The 20997-nt window shown below is 38.3% G+C and overlaps 1 protein-coding gene and 1 pseudogene across 1 annotated transcript; one reads left to right on the top strand and one right to left on the bottom strand.

The window, feature by feature from the left end:
* Nucleotides 1–426: 426 nt before the first annotated feature.
* LOC106428254 lies at nt 427–3314 on the bottom strand. Its single transcript, XM_013869005.3, has 11 exons — nt 3100–3314; nt 2928–2999; nt 2482–2577; nt 2310–2385; nt 2126–2224; nt 1936–2006; nt 1748–1855; nt 1521–1649; nt 1209–1311; nt 914–1125; nt 427–739 (listed from the first exon to the last, which is right to left on the bottom strand). Exons 1-11 carry the CDS (start codon nt 3151–3153, stop codon nt 671–673), a joined length of 1089 nt encoding a protein of 362 aa, XP_013724459.1. The 5' UTR covers nt 3154–3314; the 3' UTR covers nt 427–670.
* Nucleotides 3315–9009: 5695 nt separating this feature from the next.
* On the top strand, nt 9010–11037 carry LOC106428247 (annotated as a pseudogene).
* Nucleotides 11038–20997: the final 9960 nt, after the last annotated feature.

The raw sequence follows: 20997 nt of genomic DNA, 5'->3' as shown, positions 1-20997 counted from the left end.
TTATTTTTTATAATTAAACAGTCGGCTTTTTATCCTAATTCAATTCAGGTGGGGTTTTGTTCTTTTAGACATGTCAATTTTGTTCTTTTAATGTTAAAAATTTAAGATAAATTATAAACTGAACCGGAATCGCAATTGGTAATAAACTGAACAAAATTCCTAATAAGATATATTCCTGAAAAAATCCCCGGTAGATTTTGATACGTATTAAAATCATATTAAGTTTGAAATATCAAGTTTTATATAATAAGATATACATTATATGCAACATCTTTGAATAACTCTCAACCTTTTGGTCATATCACAATAAATTGGTGGAGCTTTTTCCAGTTACTGATGAATGAGTTAAAAAGTACTTAAGTTGCAATAATCTATTCATATTCCATGATCAAAAGCTCTTACAAGAAACAAAAGATTACATGAAAATGTCCAAAAGTGTTCTTTATTATTATTATTATTATTATTATTATCAGGATTGAGACCCACATATACGTAATAAGAAAATAAATAACAAATAGCGAATGCAACCTTATGTCAATATACACGTAAACACATCCCACTGGTCTTGGCAACAACAAGGTGTCATCCTTCTCTTAAAACATTCAAATAAGACTACTGGTTTCAAATGTGGCCAGTTGAGAAACACGGCTGAGAAGTGAAAATCTTTGTATTAATCGAGCTTCACGTTTGAATATAGGAGCGTGTCCTTCGTCAAAGGCATGTACATAAGGAAGTACACCTGCAACAAACCATGAGAAGCACGGCTGTCAACTCCAACGACTTATAATTTCAATATTCAGCTACAAATCTTTTTTTTTTACAAACTGTCTGATGATTCTTTAGATAGCAGGGCACTTCAGTAGTACGATTCAACTCTACATTGGCAGATAAGGAAGGAATCATGTGAACTTACCCCAAGGATAGTTGCAATGAGAAGGATTATTCCAGTTAACCATGCAAGTGTCAGCCTAACAAGAATAACTTGAGCGATAATGGCTCCACTTGGAACTCCCTCCACTTCAGCCATCGACCTTGCATTTGAACGAGAAGAAGACCCAACGCTCAGCAGATTAGCTGATTCTTGGTTTACTCTTTCATCAAGGACGATCACTCCAACAATTTGGCCTGCAACATCCCAAACATTCTTCAACTTACAAACAGAACAGAAAAACTTTCAAGAGGATTATCAAATCAAAGAGACATTTCACCTTTATGAGATGTTTCCAACAGATCGAATAGCTTTGATAGTGTGGCAATCAATACATCCATCCCATTCTTTGCCATACCTTGTCCATACTCCTGTGCTAAAGCCTGTAATTTCCAGAGAGAATATAAAATAATAGCCACAGTGGGTTTTAAGCTGAATAACAAGATGTAGACAGCTTTAATGAAAGTATGAATTTAAACAGCAGTAAAGACTAATGTCTACAAGCTCTCCAATTCATTCTTCAAAACTAAAACTCTGGAAAGTAAAAAAAAATCACACACACACAGAACAAATGACAAATAAAAGCCCTTACATCGATACCGCCAAAGCGTCCAACTGTTAATTCAGCAAGATCATGAGATAAATCCTCATGAAAATTGACTGCTCGTCTGATATTCTTATATAGTTCCAAAAGGTTCAAAGCGAATTTCCTCTCTGCTTCCTGCCAATGGTAGGTAACAAAAGTCAAAAGCCTTGTTTAAACAGAAATCAAAATATCTACAAGCAATTCATATATATAGCATTTCATGGAAATATCACCTTTTCCAAATGGAACTCAACGTTAGCCGCATCAGCCAGAGGGATACTCAGCAATCCATTCAATGGTTCAGCAGAGCCAGCAACGTATGATCCACCCAACCAAGATGCCTATGGATAATATTAGCCCACATAGTGGTCACATTAAAATGAAAAAAGACAGGTAATATTGTTTGCACTTGTATACTCACAAACTCGTTCATGTCTTTGTCAGTCGCATCAGATGAGGGTTCATTGACAGACACAACATCTACTTCACTTTCTGCAGAATTTAGAAAAGATTAACGTCATATATTCAAAGAAAGACTTAAACCCAAATGAAGAAAACTAGAAACTATTCATGCTTATCAGATAGTTCTGCTACTCAAGCTTTCACGGCACCTGGAAGTTCAATATCAGCTTTGTAAAAATCAGAACTGATACTGCCTCTTACGGCATTTTCCAAGAAAGAATGACTAGGTAAGGTTTCCACAAGCGCATCTGCAAGTAACAAAAAACAAACACTTGAATGTTTTTTAGAATTAAAAGAATTTGGCTTAAGCTTTCCAATGTATTATTTGCATACCATCAGCTCCAGCGATTTCTAGTACAAAAGCAGCACGAGGCCTCTCGAATGGATTAGGTTTTAGAATCTTGTTCAGCTGCAACAACAACACAAAAAAAAGAATGATCAAGTAACAGGACTTTAACCAAGAATATAAACTTAGAAAAATTAGTAGAGTAGTAAAAAAAAAAACCTTGGATGAGCCATCAGCTGTTAAAGTAGACGGAGGTGCAAAACCCAACAAGGCAGACACTGATGCAGATACTTCAGAAAGGGACATGGGAAGCGCCTGTCGGATTTCATATCAAAATAAAAATGTGGTTAACTACCACTTGATTCTAGCCCAAACGCTCCAAAAATAATGATTCAATGAGTTGGTAGATAAAAATTAATACAAACATGAATATGGAATAAGTCTGGAAAGAGCAACAAAAAACAAAATAAGACGGAAAAAACATCAACTTGGTTCCGTTCCACTTTAGACCAAACAATAGAGATCTCATCAACAGATCTTCTAACAAAGACCAATGTGGAAGTAACCAGGAAGAGGAAAGTCGTATCCTTTCAATATCCAAAACGCTAGATTCCACATGTCTGGGACGAACAAAAAGTCGTAAAGAGGCAATGGGCAATGATTACCTGCTCTAATGGTGGACGAAGGTATTGGTTGTTGGATCCATCAATGAAGAAAACAGAGCAACTGGCTTCACCCTATCAATCCAATTCATCAAAAATAAAAAATAAAAGTCAGAGATCCGCAATTCTGTGGGAAACAAATGATGGACAAGATTCGGGAGAGTAAGAAAATAACCTTGAAATTAAGGGTGAGAAGTAGAGATACGATCAATATGTAGAAATATTGCATCTTTTATGAAGAAAGAGAGATCGGAGTTTCTCTGGCGGAGATTTTAATGGAAGGAGACGGAGACGGAGACGGAGACGGAAGATTACAGGATCGAATGTGGTAGACACTAGACACACACCTTTGCCTCTATACGGTGTCGTATTCTATACAGTCCAAATATCGGTCCAATCCGGTATTCAGTTCGGTTCATGTGACAAAGATATGATTGGTAAGTGTGGTGGCTTTTATTTTTTGGCAAATCTTCAAAATAACACTTTTCTAAGTTTATATCACAAAAATAGCACTCAAAAACTACAATGACCAAAATAGCACCTTTCTAAGTTTATCCTTTGAAAAATTTAATTGTTTTATTTTTCAAAATTCGAAATCTTATCCCCAAAAACTTATTTCTCAACTCTAAACCCTAAACCCTAAACCCTAAACCCTAAACCCTAAACCCTAAACCTTAAACCCTAAACTTTAAACACTAAACCCTAAACTCTAAACTCTAAACCCTAAATCCTAAACTCCACCATTTAACTCTAAACCCTAAGTTTGTGACTTTTGATAAAACATTAAGTGCTATTTTTTGTGACTTTTGACCTTGAGTGCTAGTTTGGGAACAAAAACTTGATTTAGTGCTATTTTTGTCTTTTTCTCTTTATTTTTTTGGCTTTAGAATAAAAGCTAGATTTTATTGTTGTAACCGTAGATTAATTATTTACAGAGCACTAAATATAAAATTCTAGAAAAATTGATTTCCAAAGCTATTTTGTTTCCTATTTTAGTTTTTATGGTTGTAGCTTTAATTTTTTTTTAAAACATGATTGGTAAACTAAGGGGGAGTTATTGGGCAAAGAATTCTAGAGGAGTTATTAAATTCTGAGATTCCATTCTTATTGATTTGTGAATTTTTAAAATCTAAATTGAATCCATTGTTATCGGAGTGATGATTTTTAAATTCCACTCAAAATCTTTTGTTATTGTAAGAGTTTAGTTTTCGTTGATTTTAAGATAATTCTATTAAAATCTATTCTTATTGGTATGTAAATTTTCTTTGTTTTTACTCATAGTACTCAATTTTGATAATATCATCTATACCCATAAGATTTTTGAAATCAATGTAATAAAATACACTCACATACAAAAACTCAAATTGAAGAATGAAATAATATACAAATCACAATTTTAGCATAATACAATTCACAACTTAAAAAAATAGAAAAAAAATATTAAAAATTAAAAATAAAAATTGTAAAAATAGTTTTAAAAAGCACTTTCGTATTTTTTAATTAAACATTTCAAAAATAATAATTTAAATTTTTTTTACAAAAATTCAAATTTAAAACATATATTTCGAAATTATATAAATTTTTTTTTATTTATATATCTATAAAGTAAGAAGTAGAAATTAATTTGTTTGGTCATTTTATTTCTTGAGATCTTTTCTGTGACAAAAACTTTTTTAAAAGTTGTTTAAGAATTGCCTTAATTGAAATGATTTTCTTTCCTTTTTTTCTACCACCATTAATTTCTTACTTTAAAAGTTAATAACAATCAATAGAATTCTATACACAACTAATGAAAATCTATGTAAAAGTATTTGATAAAATTTGTTAAATCTAGTTAACTTGTAAAATCCCCTCAACTATTAAAATCATCAAATTCCACAGAAATTCATGTTTCAATAACCCCCCCTAAAGTGAATGTAGAAAAAAAATGAGTTGTGCAAAGCACTCACAACACTTACCAATCACCCCCATAACTTTTTTAAACTAAGGCGCCGAAGATGCAAATTGATGTTCGTTTTGTACATATACGTCCAGATGGATCATACGACTGAATTTTTAAAAACTCTTGATGGTGCATTTGGATGCATATACATTTAGTTCAATCCAAAATGATAAATGTCAAAACACATTTTTCTGCAAAAAATATTTTCCGCTAAAAACGTAAAAATGCGTTTTTCTCACAAAAACCGCAAAATACATTTTCTCGCCAAAACAACATTTTCCCGTCAAACCCGCAAAAATGCACTTTTTCGTCAAAACCACCAATAGGTAGTTCCCGCCAAAACCGTAAAAACGTATTTTGCTGCCAAAACCACAAAAACGCATTTTTTCGCCAAACACACATTTTTCGCAAAAACCGTAAAAATTATTTTTCGCCAAAACTGTAAAAATGCTACTTTCTAGTCAAAAATTTTAAAAATATATTTTAGTCATTTCATTAATAAGTCCACCGGGATGCAGATGCAAGTTAAAAAAAAAAAAAAGCAAACAAACATAGTTGCATTCAGATGATTTATCTGGATGCATAGACGAAATGAAGAAACGAACAATACCCAGATGGAGCATCTCGATAAGGCATCTAGATGGACCATCTGGATGCATCTTCCAAATGTACAAACGAACTGGTCCTAATCATATACTGTATTAAAATATTAATTGTGCAAACATATTCGGATAGAACATGCATTCAATTTCATTTTTTGGGGTTCTGTAATTTTAATTTTCTAAGAATATGTATAACCTTTTTTTTTTGTTCACCAAATTTTCATTAAACCAGAAACAGAAACTGTCCTCAGGCCCATTAGGTTCAGCCCACTCATGGGTCCATTATAGAAGATCTGTTTAGGGTGGCTTTTGCTAAGGCATCAGCTTCACCGTTAAACACGCGAGATACAAAAGAGAAAGTGATATCGACAAAACCAGAGGAGATCTTTTGGATATCTTTCACAATACCATAGATCTCTGGGTTCTGGATGTCGTTGTTGATGGCTTTAATAAGCGTTGGTTGTCATACAGCATCTGGAGATCCGAGATTTCCATCGCTGCTGCGGAGATGATTCCCGATCGTAGGGCTAGGGCTTCTGCGATCAATGGTCTGGAGACAAAGTCCTGGGTTGTGGCTCCTCTGTGTTTGCAGATTCCAGATGCATCTGTGAGAATCCAAGCTAGCCCTGCTTTGTTCGATCCTTTGTCCCATGCGGCGTCCGATTTGCAAACCATTATCGTGTTTCTTTCGGGTTGGTGCTGATTCAAATTGGGTTGGTTCTCTGCGCGTTTTGGTATTTGATCCTTCAGTCCTTGCGCGAGTCCCCATTCCTGCGCTGATCGTATTGCCCTCGTCGCCGTTTCCTCTGGTGTAGAGAGTTGGTCCTCGAAGATTAGTGTTGCGAGCAATCCACAACGCCCAACAAACCCAGGGGGGATGTTTCCTGAGACTCCTGATGGTGGCAAGCAGACAGCTTTACGAAATTTGATGATTGCGTCTTTGAAGTTTCTGTCTGTTGCGATCGACATTCTTCTATGCAAGGGGATTAGCTCCCATACCCTTTGTGCGAAGGGGCAGAAGAAGAATGTATGCATAGCAGTTTCAACATCTTTGCATCTTTTACAAACCGCTTCTGAGTTAATGCCTCTGTGTTGCAGGTTAACTCCCAATGGAAGAGCGTTCTGAACTATTAACCAGAGAAACATTCTCATTTTGGGAGAGAAGTTGCCTCCTCTCCATATATCTTTGATCCAGTCGAAGCTATTGGGATCTGCTGGTCCAGGATTTGCTTCTCCCATAGAGGCTATAAAATAACCCGACTTGGAAGAGTATATACCTGACTTTGCTGCTTGCCAAATATACGTATCTGTTGCTCCTGTCTCGCTTGGCCTAATGCATTTGACTCTGTCTGCAACCAGAGGTATGAACTCTTTTAGTCTTGATTCATTCCACTTCATTTCGGATGTTAGTAGATCAGATACGCGAAGGTCCATTCCTGTCTCTGGTACTGGCCCATAGATTTTGATGTTCTCTTGTAGTGTTATCCATGAGTCATTCCACACTTTAGTATCCTCTCCATTCCCTATAACTCTCCCCACGTTTCCTTTTAATAGGTCTATATCGTGTAGTATACTCCTCCAGCCATGTGAGCACACCGCGGGGGTTTGGGCTTCGAGAAAAGATGTTTTGTGACAATATTTTCCTAGCAGTATCCGAGATAATAGACAGTCAGGGGTCGTTAGGATTCTCCAAGCCTGTTTAGCTAGGAGCGCTTGGTTGAATAGTTGTATATCTCTGAGTCCTAGCCCCCCCCCCCCTTTTTGGTTTAGTCATTTTGCTCCATGCTATCCAACACATCTTTTTGGTGTTGTTTAGAGAGTCATCCCACCAGAAGCGGGTTAAGACTGATTGTATTCGTTTGCACAGACTTGCAGGGATTTCAAAGCAAGACATTGGATATGTTGGGATGGAAAGCATGACTGATTTGAGCATAGTTAGTTTCCCCGCCTTGGATAGTCGTCTCATTGACCAGCTAGAAGCTCTCTGTCTGATTCGGTCTACAATGGAAGTAAACATATTTCGCTTCTTCCTGCCAAAATACTCTTGTAGTCCAAGGTACTTACCCGTTCCCCCTTCTTTATCAATGCCCAGTAGAGTTTTTGCTGCGGTTTTCTTGTCTTCTGGTGTTTTGCTTGAGAATGTGATTGATGATTTCTCCGAATTGATCTTTTGGCCAGAGGCCTTCTCATAGTCAAGGAGGATGGACTTCAGTTTAGAGCAGCTTTCGGGGGAAGCATTGCAGAAGAACATAGTGTCATCCGCGAATAAGAGGTGGTTCACCCTCGGACTTCCACGTGCTACACGAATCCCCTGTAAGATTCCATCTCTCTCTGCCTTACTGCATAGGCCTGATAGTACCTGTCCGCATAAGATGAAAAGATAGGGAGATAGGGTGTCTCCTTGTCTTATTCCTCTGTGTGGTTTAACCGACCCTAGTACTGTCTCATTGATTAGATATGAATAGGAATACGTTGAGACACATTGTAGGATCCAGTTAGTCCATTTGTCGTGGAAACCTAGTCTCTGTAGAACTTGCTCTATAAATTTCCATTCAATGCGGTCATATACTTTAGACATATCTGTCTTGACAGCCATGGTGTCAAAACTATAACCAAATTTTTGTTTTGTTTGGTTTAGGTTAAAACTATGCCCAAAAAAGAAAAAATGACTAAAACATGTTATTTAAAAAAAATTAATATTTTTTTAATTAAATTTGATACCGCACAACTAACTATAAACTCTAAGTTTAAATTAGTTAATCCTAAAGCATGCATATTTACCATTTCATATAAAAAAATTTGGTCATTTATTTTTTAAGTACTATTTTTATGAAAATAAATTAAAAAGTACTTAGCAATTTCTTTTCTAATAAATGTTTCACTTCTAACCGGATTTGGGTCGGTTGTAATGGTTATTGGTTAGAAAATATTTAAACCCGTCTAACGGTTCAAAACGTAAAGTGTAAAAGTGAAATTTGATCTTCTTTCTTGGGTTTGAAAAAAATATCTTACGGTTTAATTCAATTCGGTTTCCTTTTAGCGATTTTCTAATCCAGCACTTGCCTCCTAATTGAAAAAGACAGTTAAAGAACAACAGCTACTTATCTGGCAAATCATAAAACTGGTCCGGGTTTTATAGGAACTGGTGCCAAAATCATAAAGGGGCAGCTCGGTGACGCAGTGAAGATGGAGACGCAGTAACAACTGTGATTCCCACCAACATGGAGATGCCCTTTATAAGTTTTCAACAAGCTTCAGATCTGTTTCAGCTTCTCCCTCTTCTTCATCCTTTGATCGTTTAAATGATTCTAAGCTCCCAAAAACACCATTGTTTCATCCTAAAGAGAGAAGAAGATGCCTAGGCTTGGTCCAAGACCTTACGAGTGTGTAAAACGAGCTTGGCATATCGATCGTCACCAACCCATTCGAGGTTTCATCATCCGCCAGATCTTCAGGTTTACTGCCCCCCCCCCCCCCCCCCTACTCTCTCAGTTAACACTCTTTTTAGGGTTTCTAAATCTTTAAGGGTTTCAGACTCTCCATGGAAGCACACAGTGCGGCTACGAAGAAGAACAAAGAATGGCAGGAGAAGCTGTCCGTTGTTGTCTTCAAAGCCGATGAAATCATGTACTCTAAATCCAACTCTGAGGTTCTTATTCTTACCCTAGTTCTTTGTGTTTTTGTTTATCAGAATCTTGCTGACTTTGGGGGTTTAACATTAACCACTGAAACTGGCCCCCTTTTGCCTCCTTGTGTTGAAGGTTACTTGCTTTTTTTCTTTTTGCCTCTTTTAACTGTTTAGAAAGAGGACTTAACCTTGGCTGTGGTCAGCTGCTCTTAACCTTGGGTGCACTGCTGTAAGAGCTTCAATAAGCCAACGACATAGTAACGTACAGACTTACCTCTGTCCAAAATTCCAACAACCTGTTTCTGCATCCACTAATGAGCCTCAATACCATCATCAAGCTCAAAAGTCCAACAAGCCAAGCCCTACCGCTCAACCTGCAATCTCAGTGGATGTTCTTGATGACAGCAACAACCGAGGAGCAGCGTTTCTACATGAATCCATGCAGGTGCATCAAAAGCCTTTGGCTAGAACACTAGGGGCTTCCACTGCTCCAGCTCCCTCACAGCGCCAATCAACTTGGGTTTGGTGTATCCGTTGTATTACAGAGGCAATAATCAGACTCAGCAAGTGGACATGTCTTCAAGAGTCCCTATAATCATTGGCATGCCTATTAGTATTAAGGCTCCGGAAGAAAGAACAGAGAGGTTATGTGATTTGTCTTTGAGGCTTGGTGTATCTTCAGATTCACCCTCGACAAGAATAGATGTTGGGTCTAGTACTCGGTCTTACCGAGGAAGAAACCAAGAAGAGTTATGTTTATTCTCTGAGGAGATGAAGAAATATGATTCATTTTCAAATTACCAAGGTCAGCATTCAGATTCGAGAGTTAAAAAGCAAAAAACATTTTGTGGCGACTTCCTCTAGGGATTTTGCTCAAATCTTATTGACTCTCTAGATCGATTATCAAGTCTACTCTGTTAACATCAATAGGCAATATAGATGAGAAAATTTCTTCACCAATTCGGCTTTTGTTAGTACGAATCTCTTTAAACACATATCACAAATTCAAAGTCATTTTTTCAGAGTGATACACTTAGGGCCAGACCAAGAAAGGTTTTACAATGGATTATACAACTCCAACTACTTCCATTAAGACGTAAACAATGTAGATACCCAATACAAAAAGAACAAAGTAAAAACCATAATTCTAGAAATAAGTTTTTGAACGGATCATTTGGTTTTATCATGTGTAAATTACAAGCTTTGGCAAAAAGTTACTAAGCAAACACAATTTGCATCCAAAAAAATGTATATAAAGAAAACAGATTTAATCTTTTGTTTTGTAGACACAACAAGCTATTCTCTGCAGCGTCAAGTTGTTATGAAAATGGTGAAGATATAAAAACATACAGAAATGTTTGGTCTATAGTCAAGCTGTTTATCTTCTTTCACGTTTTAAGAACTATTTTGTTTCGGTTAGGATCTGTTTCTTTCTTTGGATTTTAACCATTTACCATAACCCCTAGTGGTGTGCATGGATATGTTTAGTTTCTAATCCATTGTGTTACATTATGGTACACGTTATTGTAGACCGATTATTTGGAATAAAACAATTTTTCAGCGTTAAAAAAAAAACTAGTAAAAGGAATTAGATTGATGAAAAGAGTAATTATCGATGGATTTAATAGAAGGAATTAGCATTCCACTTATTCCAAAACCAATTTTGCGTGAAATATTTTTTTTGCGTTAATTTGGTTGATAACCAAAAGGGAAACAAAAATAAATGAAATAACTATATGACTTTAGCCAATGTAACAAGTAATCATATTTGTATTGTCAAAATTGTACCGAAAGACCATAAAAAAATATAATACACAAAAAAAATACTCAAACAAACACAAATATTTTTTGTCTAAAACTAAATAATTTTTACTAGCTTCATGAATGTTGGTAAAAAAATCTGAATAATGAAAGTTAATTATCTATTTTTAAGAAATATGTGATTCTTTATAAATTTCAAATAGTAAGACATGGGAACAATAGAATAAATTTTATAAACAAAAGTAAGAAATTATGAAATATAGATATATTATAAATCAAATGAAAATAGAGGGGATAAATAAAATAAAAACAAAGAAAAATAAAAACTGAAAAATAAGTGGATCAAAGGTTTATATAAATATGTGTTATTCTATACATATAATATAGAGTAGAATGAAATGTTTTTGTCGACAACAATTATATATTTTGAATGAAGTTTTATCCGTTTGAGAAATTTTAAAATACATCATATGTAAAAAATATGTATGTCTTCAGATTATTTGGCTGAATTATATTTGTAAAAACAATAAATGAATCAATGGTTGTGATTAGTTAAGGATATATATAGTAATATATGTATCATATTCTTGTCATGCTTTTGATATGCACTACAAGAAAACGTTTCCCTAACAACGAAGATTTACGACGAAAATATTTCCTCGTAAATTTACATGGTGTTTAAAACGCAGTTACAAGGAGACCGAATTTCGTCGTAAACTCCATGTAAATTTACGAGGAAATATTTTCGTCGTAAAGTCCATGTAAATTTACGACAAAATACGTGGAATGAGAAATACGTCGTAATCGTTACATCGACATTACAACGAAACATGTGGCCGTTATATTTAGGTGAAAACGTGTATTTAATGTGCTTTAACTTACCTAACTTCGTCGTAAAGTCGTTATAAATATTATGTTAAAACCATGTAAAATCCATGTAAAACATTCCTTGTAAAATCGTTGTTATATTTCAACTACCCAACTCAAAAATTTCTCTATATATATGTCATTTCCTCACAACACACAAACGAAAAAAAAATCAGAAAAAAAATGGCCGGTGGCGATAGTATTTACGAGTTACGGAGTTGGATGTATTTGCACAAAGATTCTGACGGGAGGGTGACGAACGCATTTCTGAGCGGGCTAGAGACATTCATGCACCAGGCGGGCTGTACACCGATCACGCAGGAAAGCGGTAAGATGTTCTGCCCATGTCGGAAATGCAAGAATTCAAAATTTGCACGTAGTGAAACTGTATGGAATCATTTAGTAAACAGAGGATTTACACCACAGTACTACATTTGGTACCAACATGGAGAGGGTTATGGGGGAAATGAAGCTAGTAGTAGTAATAATAATTTTGAGGATGCTCATCATAGTGAAGAACCGAATCATTTGCATAATGAATATAATTATCATCAAAAGGAGCAGATGGTAGATCATGATAGGGTTCAAGTTATGATTAGTGATGCATTTTTAGAAACAACTACAACAATAGCTGATGGAACTGGAAATGTAGAAGAACCTAATTTGGATGCAAAAAGGTTTTATGAAATGCTAGATGCTGCAAATCAACCAATCTACACTGGTTGTAGAGAAGGTCTCTCTAAATTGTCTCTAGCAGCTAGGATGATGAATATTAAAACGGATCATAATTTACCTGAGAATTGCATGGATGCTTGGGCGGAGTTGTTTAAAGAGTATTTGCCAGAAGACAACGTGTCTGCTGAATCTTATTATGAGATTCAGAAATTGGTTTATAGTCTTGGGTTGCCTTCGGAGATGATTGATGTTTGCATCGACAACTGCGTGATCTACTGGAAAGAAGATGACAAGTTAGAAGAGTGTCGATTCTGCAAAAAACCACGATTCAAACCGCAAGGCCGTGGGAGGAATAGGGTACCGTACCAAAGGATGTGGTACCTACCAATTACAGACAGATTGAAAAGATTATATCAATCTGAGAGGACTGCTGCGTCGATGAGGTGGCATGCGGAACATGTCCAGAGAGATGGTGAGGTTGCACATCCATCAGACGCAAGAGCGTGGAAACATTTCAACAAGGTACACGCAGATTTTGCTACAAATATTCGGAATGTCTATCTTGGGTTATGCACCGATGGATTTAGTCCATTTGGAATGTCTGGTAGACAATATTCTTTGTGGCCAGTCATTCTTACGCCGTACAATTTACCGCTGGATATTTGCATGGAACAAGAATTTCTATTTTTGACCATATTAATCCCTGGGCCGAAGCATCCAAAACGGTCTCTTGATGTTTTTCTTCAACCGTTGATAGAAGAGCTAAAGCAATTGTGGTCAGAAGGGGTGAGGACGTACGATTGTTCCTTGGAAAACAATTTTACGATGCGAGCAGTTCTGCTGTGGACGATAAGTGATTTCTCTGCTTATGGGATGTTGTCTAGCTGGACAACACATGGAAGATTATCTTGTCCATATTGTCTTGGATCGACGGATGCTTTTCAACTGAAGAATGACAGGAAGAGTTGTTGGTTTGATTGTCATCGTCGCTTTCTTCCACTTGCCCATCCGTACAGAAGAAATAAGACATTGTTTCGGCACAAAAAAATTGTCAGAGACAGTCCTCCTCCATATCTCACCGGCCAGCAGATCGAAGCAAACATTGATTATTACGGAGCTCAGGAAATAGTTAAAGTTGGAGAAAATTGGCATGTTGAGTAATTAAGTCGTCCAGCTTTGTTTGTTAAAAAAAAACACTCCAGACGACTTATATATAAGTCGTCTACGAGAAACGGGCTAGTTTTGCATTTGACCGAATCGTGTCAGATCTTTGACTATTTCTGGACGACTTATAATTCAGTCGTCTCTGGGAAAGTTAAAATTTCAATATTTTATGAAAACTTGACGACTTACGTGTAAGTCGTCCTAGGTTAGTTTTGTAATTGAAAAATAAAACTTCATAATTTAACTTTAACTAGACGACTTAATATAAAGTCGTCCCTCCAGAAGACTTAATTTAAAGTCGTCCGGGGAAAGCAAAGTCGTCCAGAATTTTTCCCAAATTTCAGGTCAAACTTTGCTTATCCCGGACGACCTTAAATTAAGTCGTTTAGCTGGACGACTTTCATCTAAGTCGTCTGGAGAAAGTTAAATTTCAAGTTTTATTTTTCAATTACAAAACTAACCTAGGACGACTTACACGTAAGTCGTCAAGTTTTAATAAAATATTGAAATTTTAACTTTCCCAGAGACGACTGAATTATAAGTCGTCCAGAAATAGTCAAAGATCTGACACGATTCGGTCAAATGCAAAACTAGCCCGTTTCTCGTAGACGACTTATATATAAGTCGTCTGAAGTTTTTTTTTTAACAAACAAAGCCGGACGACTTAGAATTAAGTCGTCCCTTTTAATTTTCAATTGCAAAAGTGACCTCTTTAGACGACTTACCTTTAAGTCTTCTGGACGACTTAATGCTAAGTCGTCTGCGGCAATGTTTATTGAACTTCTTCATTTTCTCTATGTTTACTAATGTGTTTTATTTTGAATATTTGCAGATGATTTTTCAGTTACATGCAGTGTATGGAGAATGGTTGTTGAGAGATTTCCGTTGGGATTTTGTGGTTGATGATCTCAAAGGAGCAAGATTGTTTTTATTGAATGAAGATTCAACACATGCTGAACTTGTTGCAATGGCTCAAGAAGATTATAACCTGGACATGAGAACAGTGAGTGTGGAGATTAGCTACTCATTACCAGCAGAAATGATGATGACTCCAGGCAGTCTTCCCATTCATGTTACAAGTGATAGACAAGTTCGAAACTTGCTGGAGATACTCAAAACCCATAGAGTATGTCTTTGTGTATCAAGCCGCAGCAAGGTCGAAACGGTTTCAGAGAAAAGGAATATTGATGAAGCTGGTGAATGGGAAAAAGATGTTGGTGATAATGATGAAGCTGGTGAATGGGAAGAAGATGTTGGTGATGATGATGAAGCTGGTGAATGGGAAGAAGATGTTGGTGATGATGATGAAGCTGATGAATGTTTTGAAGATGTTGGTGATAATGAGTTTGTTGAAGATGAAAATCAAGATGGGGAGGAGGAAAATGGGGAGGAGGATGCTGATAATTCTATTGTTGGTGAAACGGATCAGAATGGTGGGGATTACAGTCTTTATGGAAAGGTTCCAGATGAGGACGAGGAAGATGATGATAATATTTGTTTTGAAGAAATCCAAAAGACATATGCTAAGACAAATGCTATTGAAGGAGGAAAATCGAATGGTACCAGTATCTATGTCAACCAGAGTTTTGTTAGCAAGGGTGCACTGCTTTCAGAGCTGCGGTTGGCAGCAGTGAGGGGTAAGTTTTCTTTCAGATTATACAAATCAACGAAAACTCTCGTTGTGGCAACATGTCGGGTTAGCTATTGTGGATGGAAGGCCAGAGCGAGTGTCAAACATGGGACAAACACGTTTTGGGTAACAAAGTATGTGGAAAAACATTTATGCTCAGCGGGAGACCGAATCGCTCAGCGGAGACACTGTACTCCGAAGTATGTAGGTAGTCTTTTCATTGATCGTGTTGGAATCATTGATGGGATAACTCCGCAGCATATCACTGATGCAATGAGGAACATGTTTGGCATGGCGCTTGATTACACCACTTCATACAGAGCACTGTTATATGCACAAAGATTGGTGAGAGGATCAGCAGAAGAAGGGTATTCGCGTCTGGCATCATATCTCGAGCAAATCTCCATTGCAAATCCTGATTCTATCACGGCGATAGAACTTGATTCTATGAAAAGATTTAAGTATCTATTTCTCTCTTTTGGAGCTTCTATCAAAGGTTTTAAGTATCAGAGAAGGGTCATTGTGGTGGATGGAACTCACCTAAGTGGAAAGTATGGAGGAACTATGTTAGTTGCAGCCGCACAAGATGGCAATTTTCAGATATTCCCATTGGCTTTTGGGATCGTGGATGAGAAAGATGTACCTTCTTGGGAATGGTTTTTCACAAAATTGGCTAGTTGTATATCTCATGACAAGCCTCTGGTGATAGTCTCCGACCGGCACAAGGCCATTAAAAGTGCGTGTGATAAGGTGTTTCCTTGGGCAACCCGAGGAATATGTTATTATCACCTTCAAGATAACATTGTCAAAAAGTTTAAAGGGAAACATCTCATGTACTTGGTGAAAGGGGCTGCTTATGCTCACACGGTTTACGATTTTGACCGGTACATGGCTGAGATACGGAGTGCAAACCCGGAACTTGCAACGTATTTGGAGAAAGCCGACGTCAGGCTATGGTCAAGGGTTTATTGTAAGGGGAACAGGTTCAACATAAAAACAAGCAACATTGCTGAATCTATTAATTCCGCCCTGAAGCGAGCAAGAGGATTTCCGATTACGTTCCTGCTGGAGTTCATAAGGCAGAAGTTAGGAAAATGGTATTGGAAAAGGAGACAAGATGCTTTGAGTCTCACAACTGAACATAGCGGGGGTGTTGAATACTTGCTTGCTGTTCGAGAAGAGATAGCGGATACGATGACGGTCGAACCAATTGATGGATGGCATTTCTTTGTCAAAGGTGGCAAAATGGACTGTGTGGTTGATTTGGAACATGCAAAGTGTGATTGTGGTGTCTATGGAGTGGAGAAAATACCTTGCTCTCATGCTATAGCTGCTGGAACACATGCTGGTTTGCATATCTCCACACTTGTATGTCCATTGTACTCAAAGAATTATCTGTATGCAGGATACTCAGAGAATATATATCCTATCGTGTCACAACATATTGAGGAACGAGAATGCTTTCCTCCAGAACTAAAGCGTGGTCGGGGGAGACCGAAGAAATCAAGATGGCAATCTTGGTTGGAGCTATCTAGGATGAGAGGACACAAACCCAGGAAGAAACACAGGGCACGGAGATGCTCAAACTGCAAGGAAACTGGCCATACGAAACCACAATGTACACAACCAGTTGACTAGTTGTCCAGACGACCTAAATTTAAGTCGTCCAGTCTTGATTATCCGTCCAGACGACTAAATTTTTAGTCGTCCAGTGTATTTTATTTTTAGACGACCTTCTACTATCCCTTCAAGTGTATTTTATTTTTAGACTACCTTCTACTAAGTCGTCCAGTGTATTTTATTTTTAGAAGTCCAGTGTAAGTCGTCCAGTGTATTTTATTTTTAGAAGTCCAGTGTAAGTCGTCCAGTTGGAAAACCTTCCAGACGACTTATAATAAGTCGTCCAAACCTTCTAGACGACTTATTTGTAAGTCGTCCAGTTGGAAAACCTTCCAGACGACTTATAATAAGTCATCCAAACCTTCTAGACGACTTATTTGTAAGTCGTCCAGTTGGAAAACCTTCCAGACGACTTATTTCTTCCAGACAACTTATATATTTACAAATCTATACAAAGACAAGCTGAAATACAAATACTTCGCTCGTTAAAAAATCATGTTCAAATACAAAGACAAGTTCAAATACAAACACAAATCTAATCATATATGCCCACGAACTTATCACCATCCACATTTTCTTTCAAATGCTGATCAACAAGCTCCTTCCATATATCCACCGCCATATTATCCCTCATTTTCTTCGCGTTGCACCTAGCAAAGTCTTTAGGGTCAAAGGAGACCCCAAGAGCATGACATTCAATGTACTTTACAGCGTACACACCACAATCACCATTGTTGGCCGTGGGTACACCTTTCAGCGGTCTCTCATATGTGTATGGCTCCAACCCGTATTTGACCCGTATTTCGTCGGTGGCTGCGCACTCAACAAGCAGATAAGGGACCATCTGGAGAAAAGGCTCCATTATCGCATCCCATGCGTCTGGTACACTAGATGAAGGTATGCTGTCCCAGACGACTATGTGCCTCTTAGGGATCGATATCCAAATAGCAACCCAATGATTGTCGTTCAAGTTCACTGGCGCATAGATATCATCAATGTCCTCCCCCCACTTCTTGTTTGATTGGCAAAATGAAGGTATTGATCCGTCATAAAAATTCGACGCCCCACCAGGTAGAACTCTTCCTAAACCTTTGTGATCAGGTTCCGATGTTTTGAAGAGCTGATACTGCTCTCTCCAAGACTGGGAAAAGTTGTGATCCAGGAAGCACATTCGCTCGCTCCTGAAAGCTTGTGGGTTCTCCTGATACCTCTGCCTTAGCACATTAATCCAAGCATCTATATGATGCATATTAAATATAACAAGTTAGAAGTTACCAGACGACTTAAATATAAGTCGTCTACGTGGTCGTCCAAGTAGACGACTTTCCAGACGATTTATCTTTAAGTCGTCTGGAAAGTAGTCTACTTGGACGACTTTGTAGACGACTTAAATCGTGTGCAGAATACTTACGCAGTCTTCCAGCCATTCTCTGGCTGTCCGGAGGAAGTGGTACCACCTTGTTGGTGATGTACGTGGTTTGTCCTCGGTCTTAGTTGAATAATGACTGCAAACAAAAAAGCAATCAGTTTTGGACTACTAAATCAAGCTATTATGGGTAAAGCAATCACTTACGGATCAGTTTTCAACCAATCAGCGAGTTCCTTCAACTTATCTTTGTTTACTGGCGGAAATGGATTATAGGCTGCCACTTTATCTTTTTTTTTCTCTGCCGTATAAGGAGATCTCACAGTGGGAGCAGGTTTCTTCGCTCGTTTACTCTTTGCACGCTTGTCCAATACAACCAGGCTCGGTTCTGAAACTGGATCGCTTGGCTCGGTGGAAGCGAGGCTCGGTTGTTGATCGGTGGAAGCGAGGCTCGGTTGGTGATCGGTGGAAGTGACAGCAACAATCTCTTTGGAGGTGACACCATCTGCTTTATCCTCCGGCAAGATCTTATATACCGAGTTCGCCTTGGTTGCTGTATCCTCCGGCAACCATCTCTGCAATAAAAGTTGCACACAAGTTAACCCTGGACGACTTAAATAAAAGTTGTCTGGACGACTAGTTGACCCTGGACGACTTAAATATAAATCGTCTGGACGACTAGTTGACCCTGGACGACTTAAAATTAAGTCTTTCGTGGTCAACTAGTCGTCCAGACAACTTACGTTTAAGTCGTCCAGGGTCAACTAGTCGTCCAGACAACTTTTACAGTCGTCTGGACAACTAGTTAACCCTGGATTTGATACTAACCTCTTTGATTTGAGGAGGCTGATTCTTTTGAGGAGGAGGCTGTTTCTTTTGAGGAGGAGGAGGAGGCTGTTTCTTTTGAGGAGGAGGAGGCTGCTGTTTGGTTTGATGAGGAGGAGGCTGGTTACTAACCACGGTTTCATTGGCATGAGGGGTAGCCTGTTTGTTACTACCCCCGGTTTCTTTGGCAAGAGGGGTAGGCTGTTTATCTTGAGGGGTAGCCTGATTGGTTAGAGGTGGAGGGGTAGCCTGATTGGTGACACCAACCTTCTTCTCCACAGCTTCCAATCTATCGGACAACTTCCTAATCTCCCTCATGCACTTCTTAAACCCTTCTTTCATGCAGTCAGCTACGCCCTTGAACATAATTTCCAAATCCTCTCTGGTCACCCCTCTAGCCTCTTCTCTAGCCTCTTCACTAGCCACTTTAGGAACCTCTTTACGAGCTTTCTTCCGAGGTCTTGGATTGTCTTCCTCCTCCTCCTCCTCCTCCTCCAACACAACCATCTCTTTGGCTTTCTTCGATGGAGTCACAACCTTAGGTTTTGTATAGACCTTAGTACCAGTGACTTCCCAGCAATCCATGGTCCACTTCCACGGTCTCCGCTCATACATGACTTTAATGATGTTCTCCGCGGGCAGGTCCTCAACATCAGAGTCCCATTTTGGCCACATTTCACTAATGTCCTTCTCAACAAAGTTGATCACGCGGGTCTGCAGTAAATAGAAGAATCGAGTTAGATAAGTCGTCCAGCTGGACGACCTTCCAGACGACTTATTATAAGTCGTCTGCGCAGTCTTTTAGATTGAAGTAAATATCTGACTCAAGATAGCAGCTTTCATTGATCTGCGGCCTCTGCTGCCCTCGTAAGCCAGTATCGGTGGAGACGGACTGTCTGCTCTGGGACCACCAATACTAGCACCCAATTCCGGCATAGCTGTGTACGCCCAGACCTGAAGAACTTGTATAAACCCATCCACGGTGTAACAGCCAGTAATTTCTTTGTTCCACAAAGAGTCCATCAGCACCTTAAACGCGACTCTCCCCCATGGATAATTCTCAAACCGTTCTAAATCCATCACTAGCCTTGCCAGAGTAGATCGTGTAGCGGTTGAAAACTTTCTCCCTTCAATGAATCCAGTGAAGATGGAGAGGTACGCGAGCCGCTTGCGATCTTCCCTGGACCAATCCCCGCATCTCTTCAGTGCTGCTATTATCTGATCAGTAGTTGGCCCAGCTTCCAGATGAACTCCCAACATCCCCCAGAAAGAAACCATCTCTTGGGTAACGTCACATTTTGGTGTCTCAAGGTCCTCGATGTACTCGCAGTTTAGACCAGTGAGGTTTTCAAACTCTAACAGTGAAAACCTCAAAGGTTCTGGACCAACGAGAGACCACATCTCATACTTCTTCTTAATGTCCAGCTTGAAACTGAGCATGTAGTGAACCAGCCTTGAAGCCCAACCAAATCCCTGCTCCTTGAACTTGATGAAAACTCCCAAACTCGACTCCTTCAACTCTTCAAATTCGTCATCAGTAAGAGCTTCCCTAAGAGCAGTATGCAACTTGCTGTTATCCGTATGATACGAAATGCTATTGTGGGCTTCTGGCTCTTCCCCTGATGTGTATAACCTACGGGGGAGTTCTGGAATATCCATCCTTTTTGTCTGCAAAATAATCAAAGACAACAATATAAGTCCAGACGACTTAGTAGACGACTTATAATTAAGTCGTCTGGAAAGTCTTCCAAATGGACGACTTATATTTAAGTCATCTACTAAGTCGTCCAGTTGGAAGACTTTCCAGACGACTTAAATTACTTACAAGTCTTCCAGTACAAAGCGGACCTGATTAGTCGCAGAAGGAGTTGGAGTACTCGTCATTGCGGTTATAGATCTGAAAAAATAAACGTGAAACGGTGAGAATGAGTAAATTGATAGAGACAACGTTTTATGTTCATCTTTTCCTCGAGATTGATGACTTACCGGCGTT

This window comes from Brassica napus, chromosome C1 (genome assembly GCF_020379485.1).
Source record: "Brassica napus cultivar Da-Ae chromosome C1, Da-Ae, whole genome shotgun sequence".
Lineage (NCBI taxonomy): Eukaryota > Viridiplantae > Streptophyta > Magnoliopsida > Brassicales > Brassicaceae > Brassica > Brassica napus.
The sequence above is the reverse complement of the archived record's forward strand: the minus strand, read 5'-3'. Positions and strand labels throughout refer to the sequence as shown.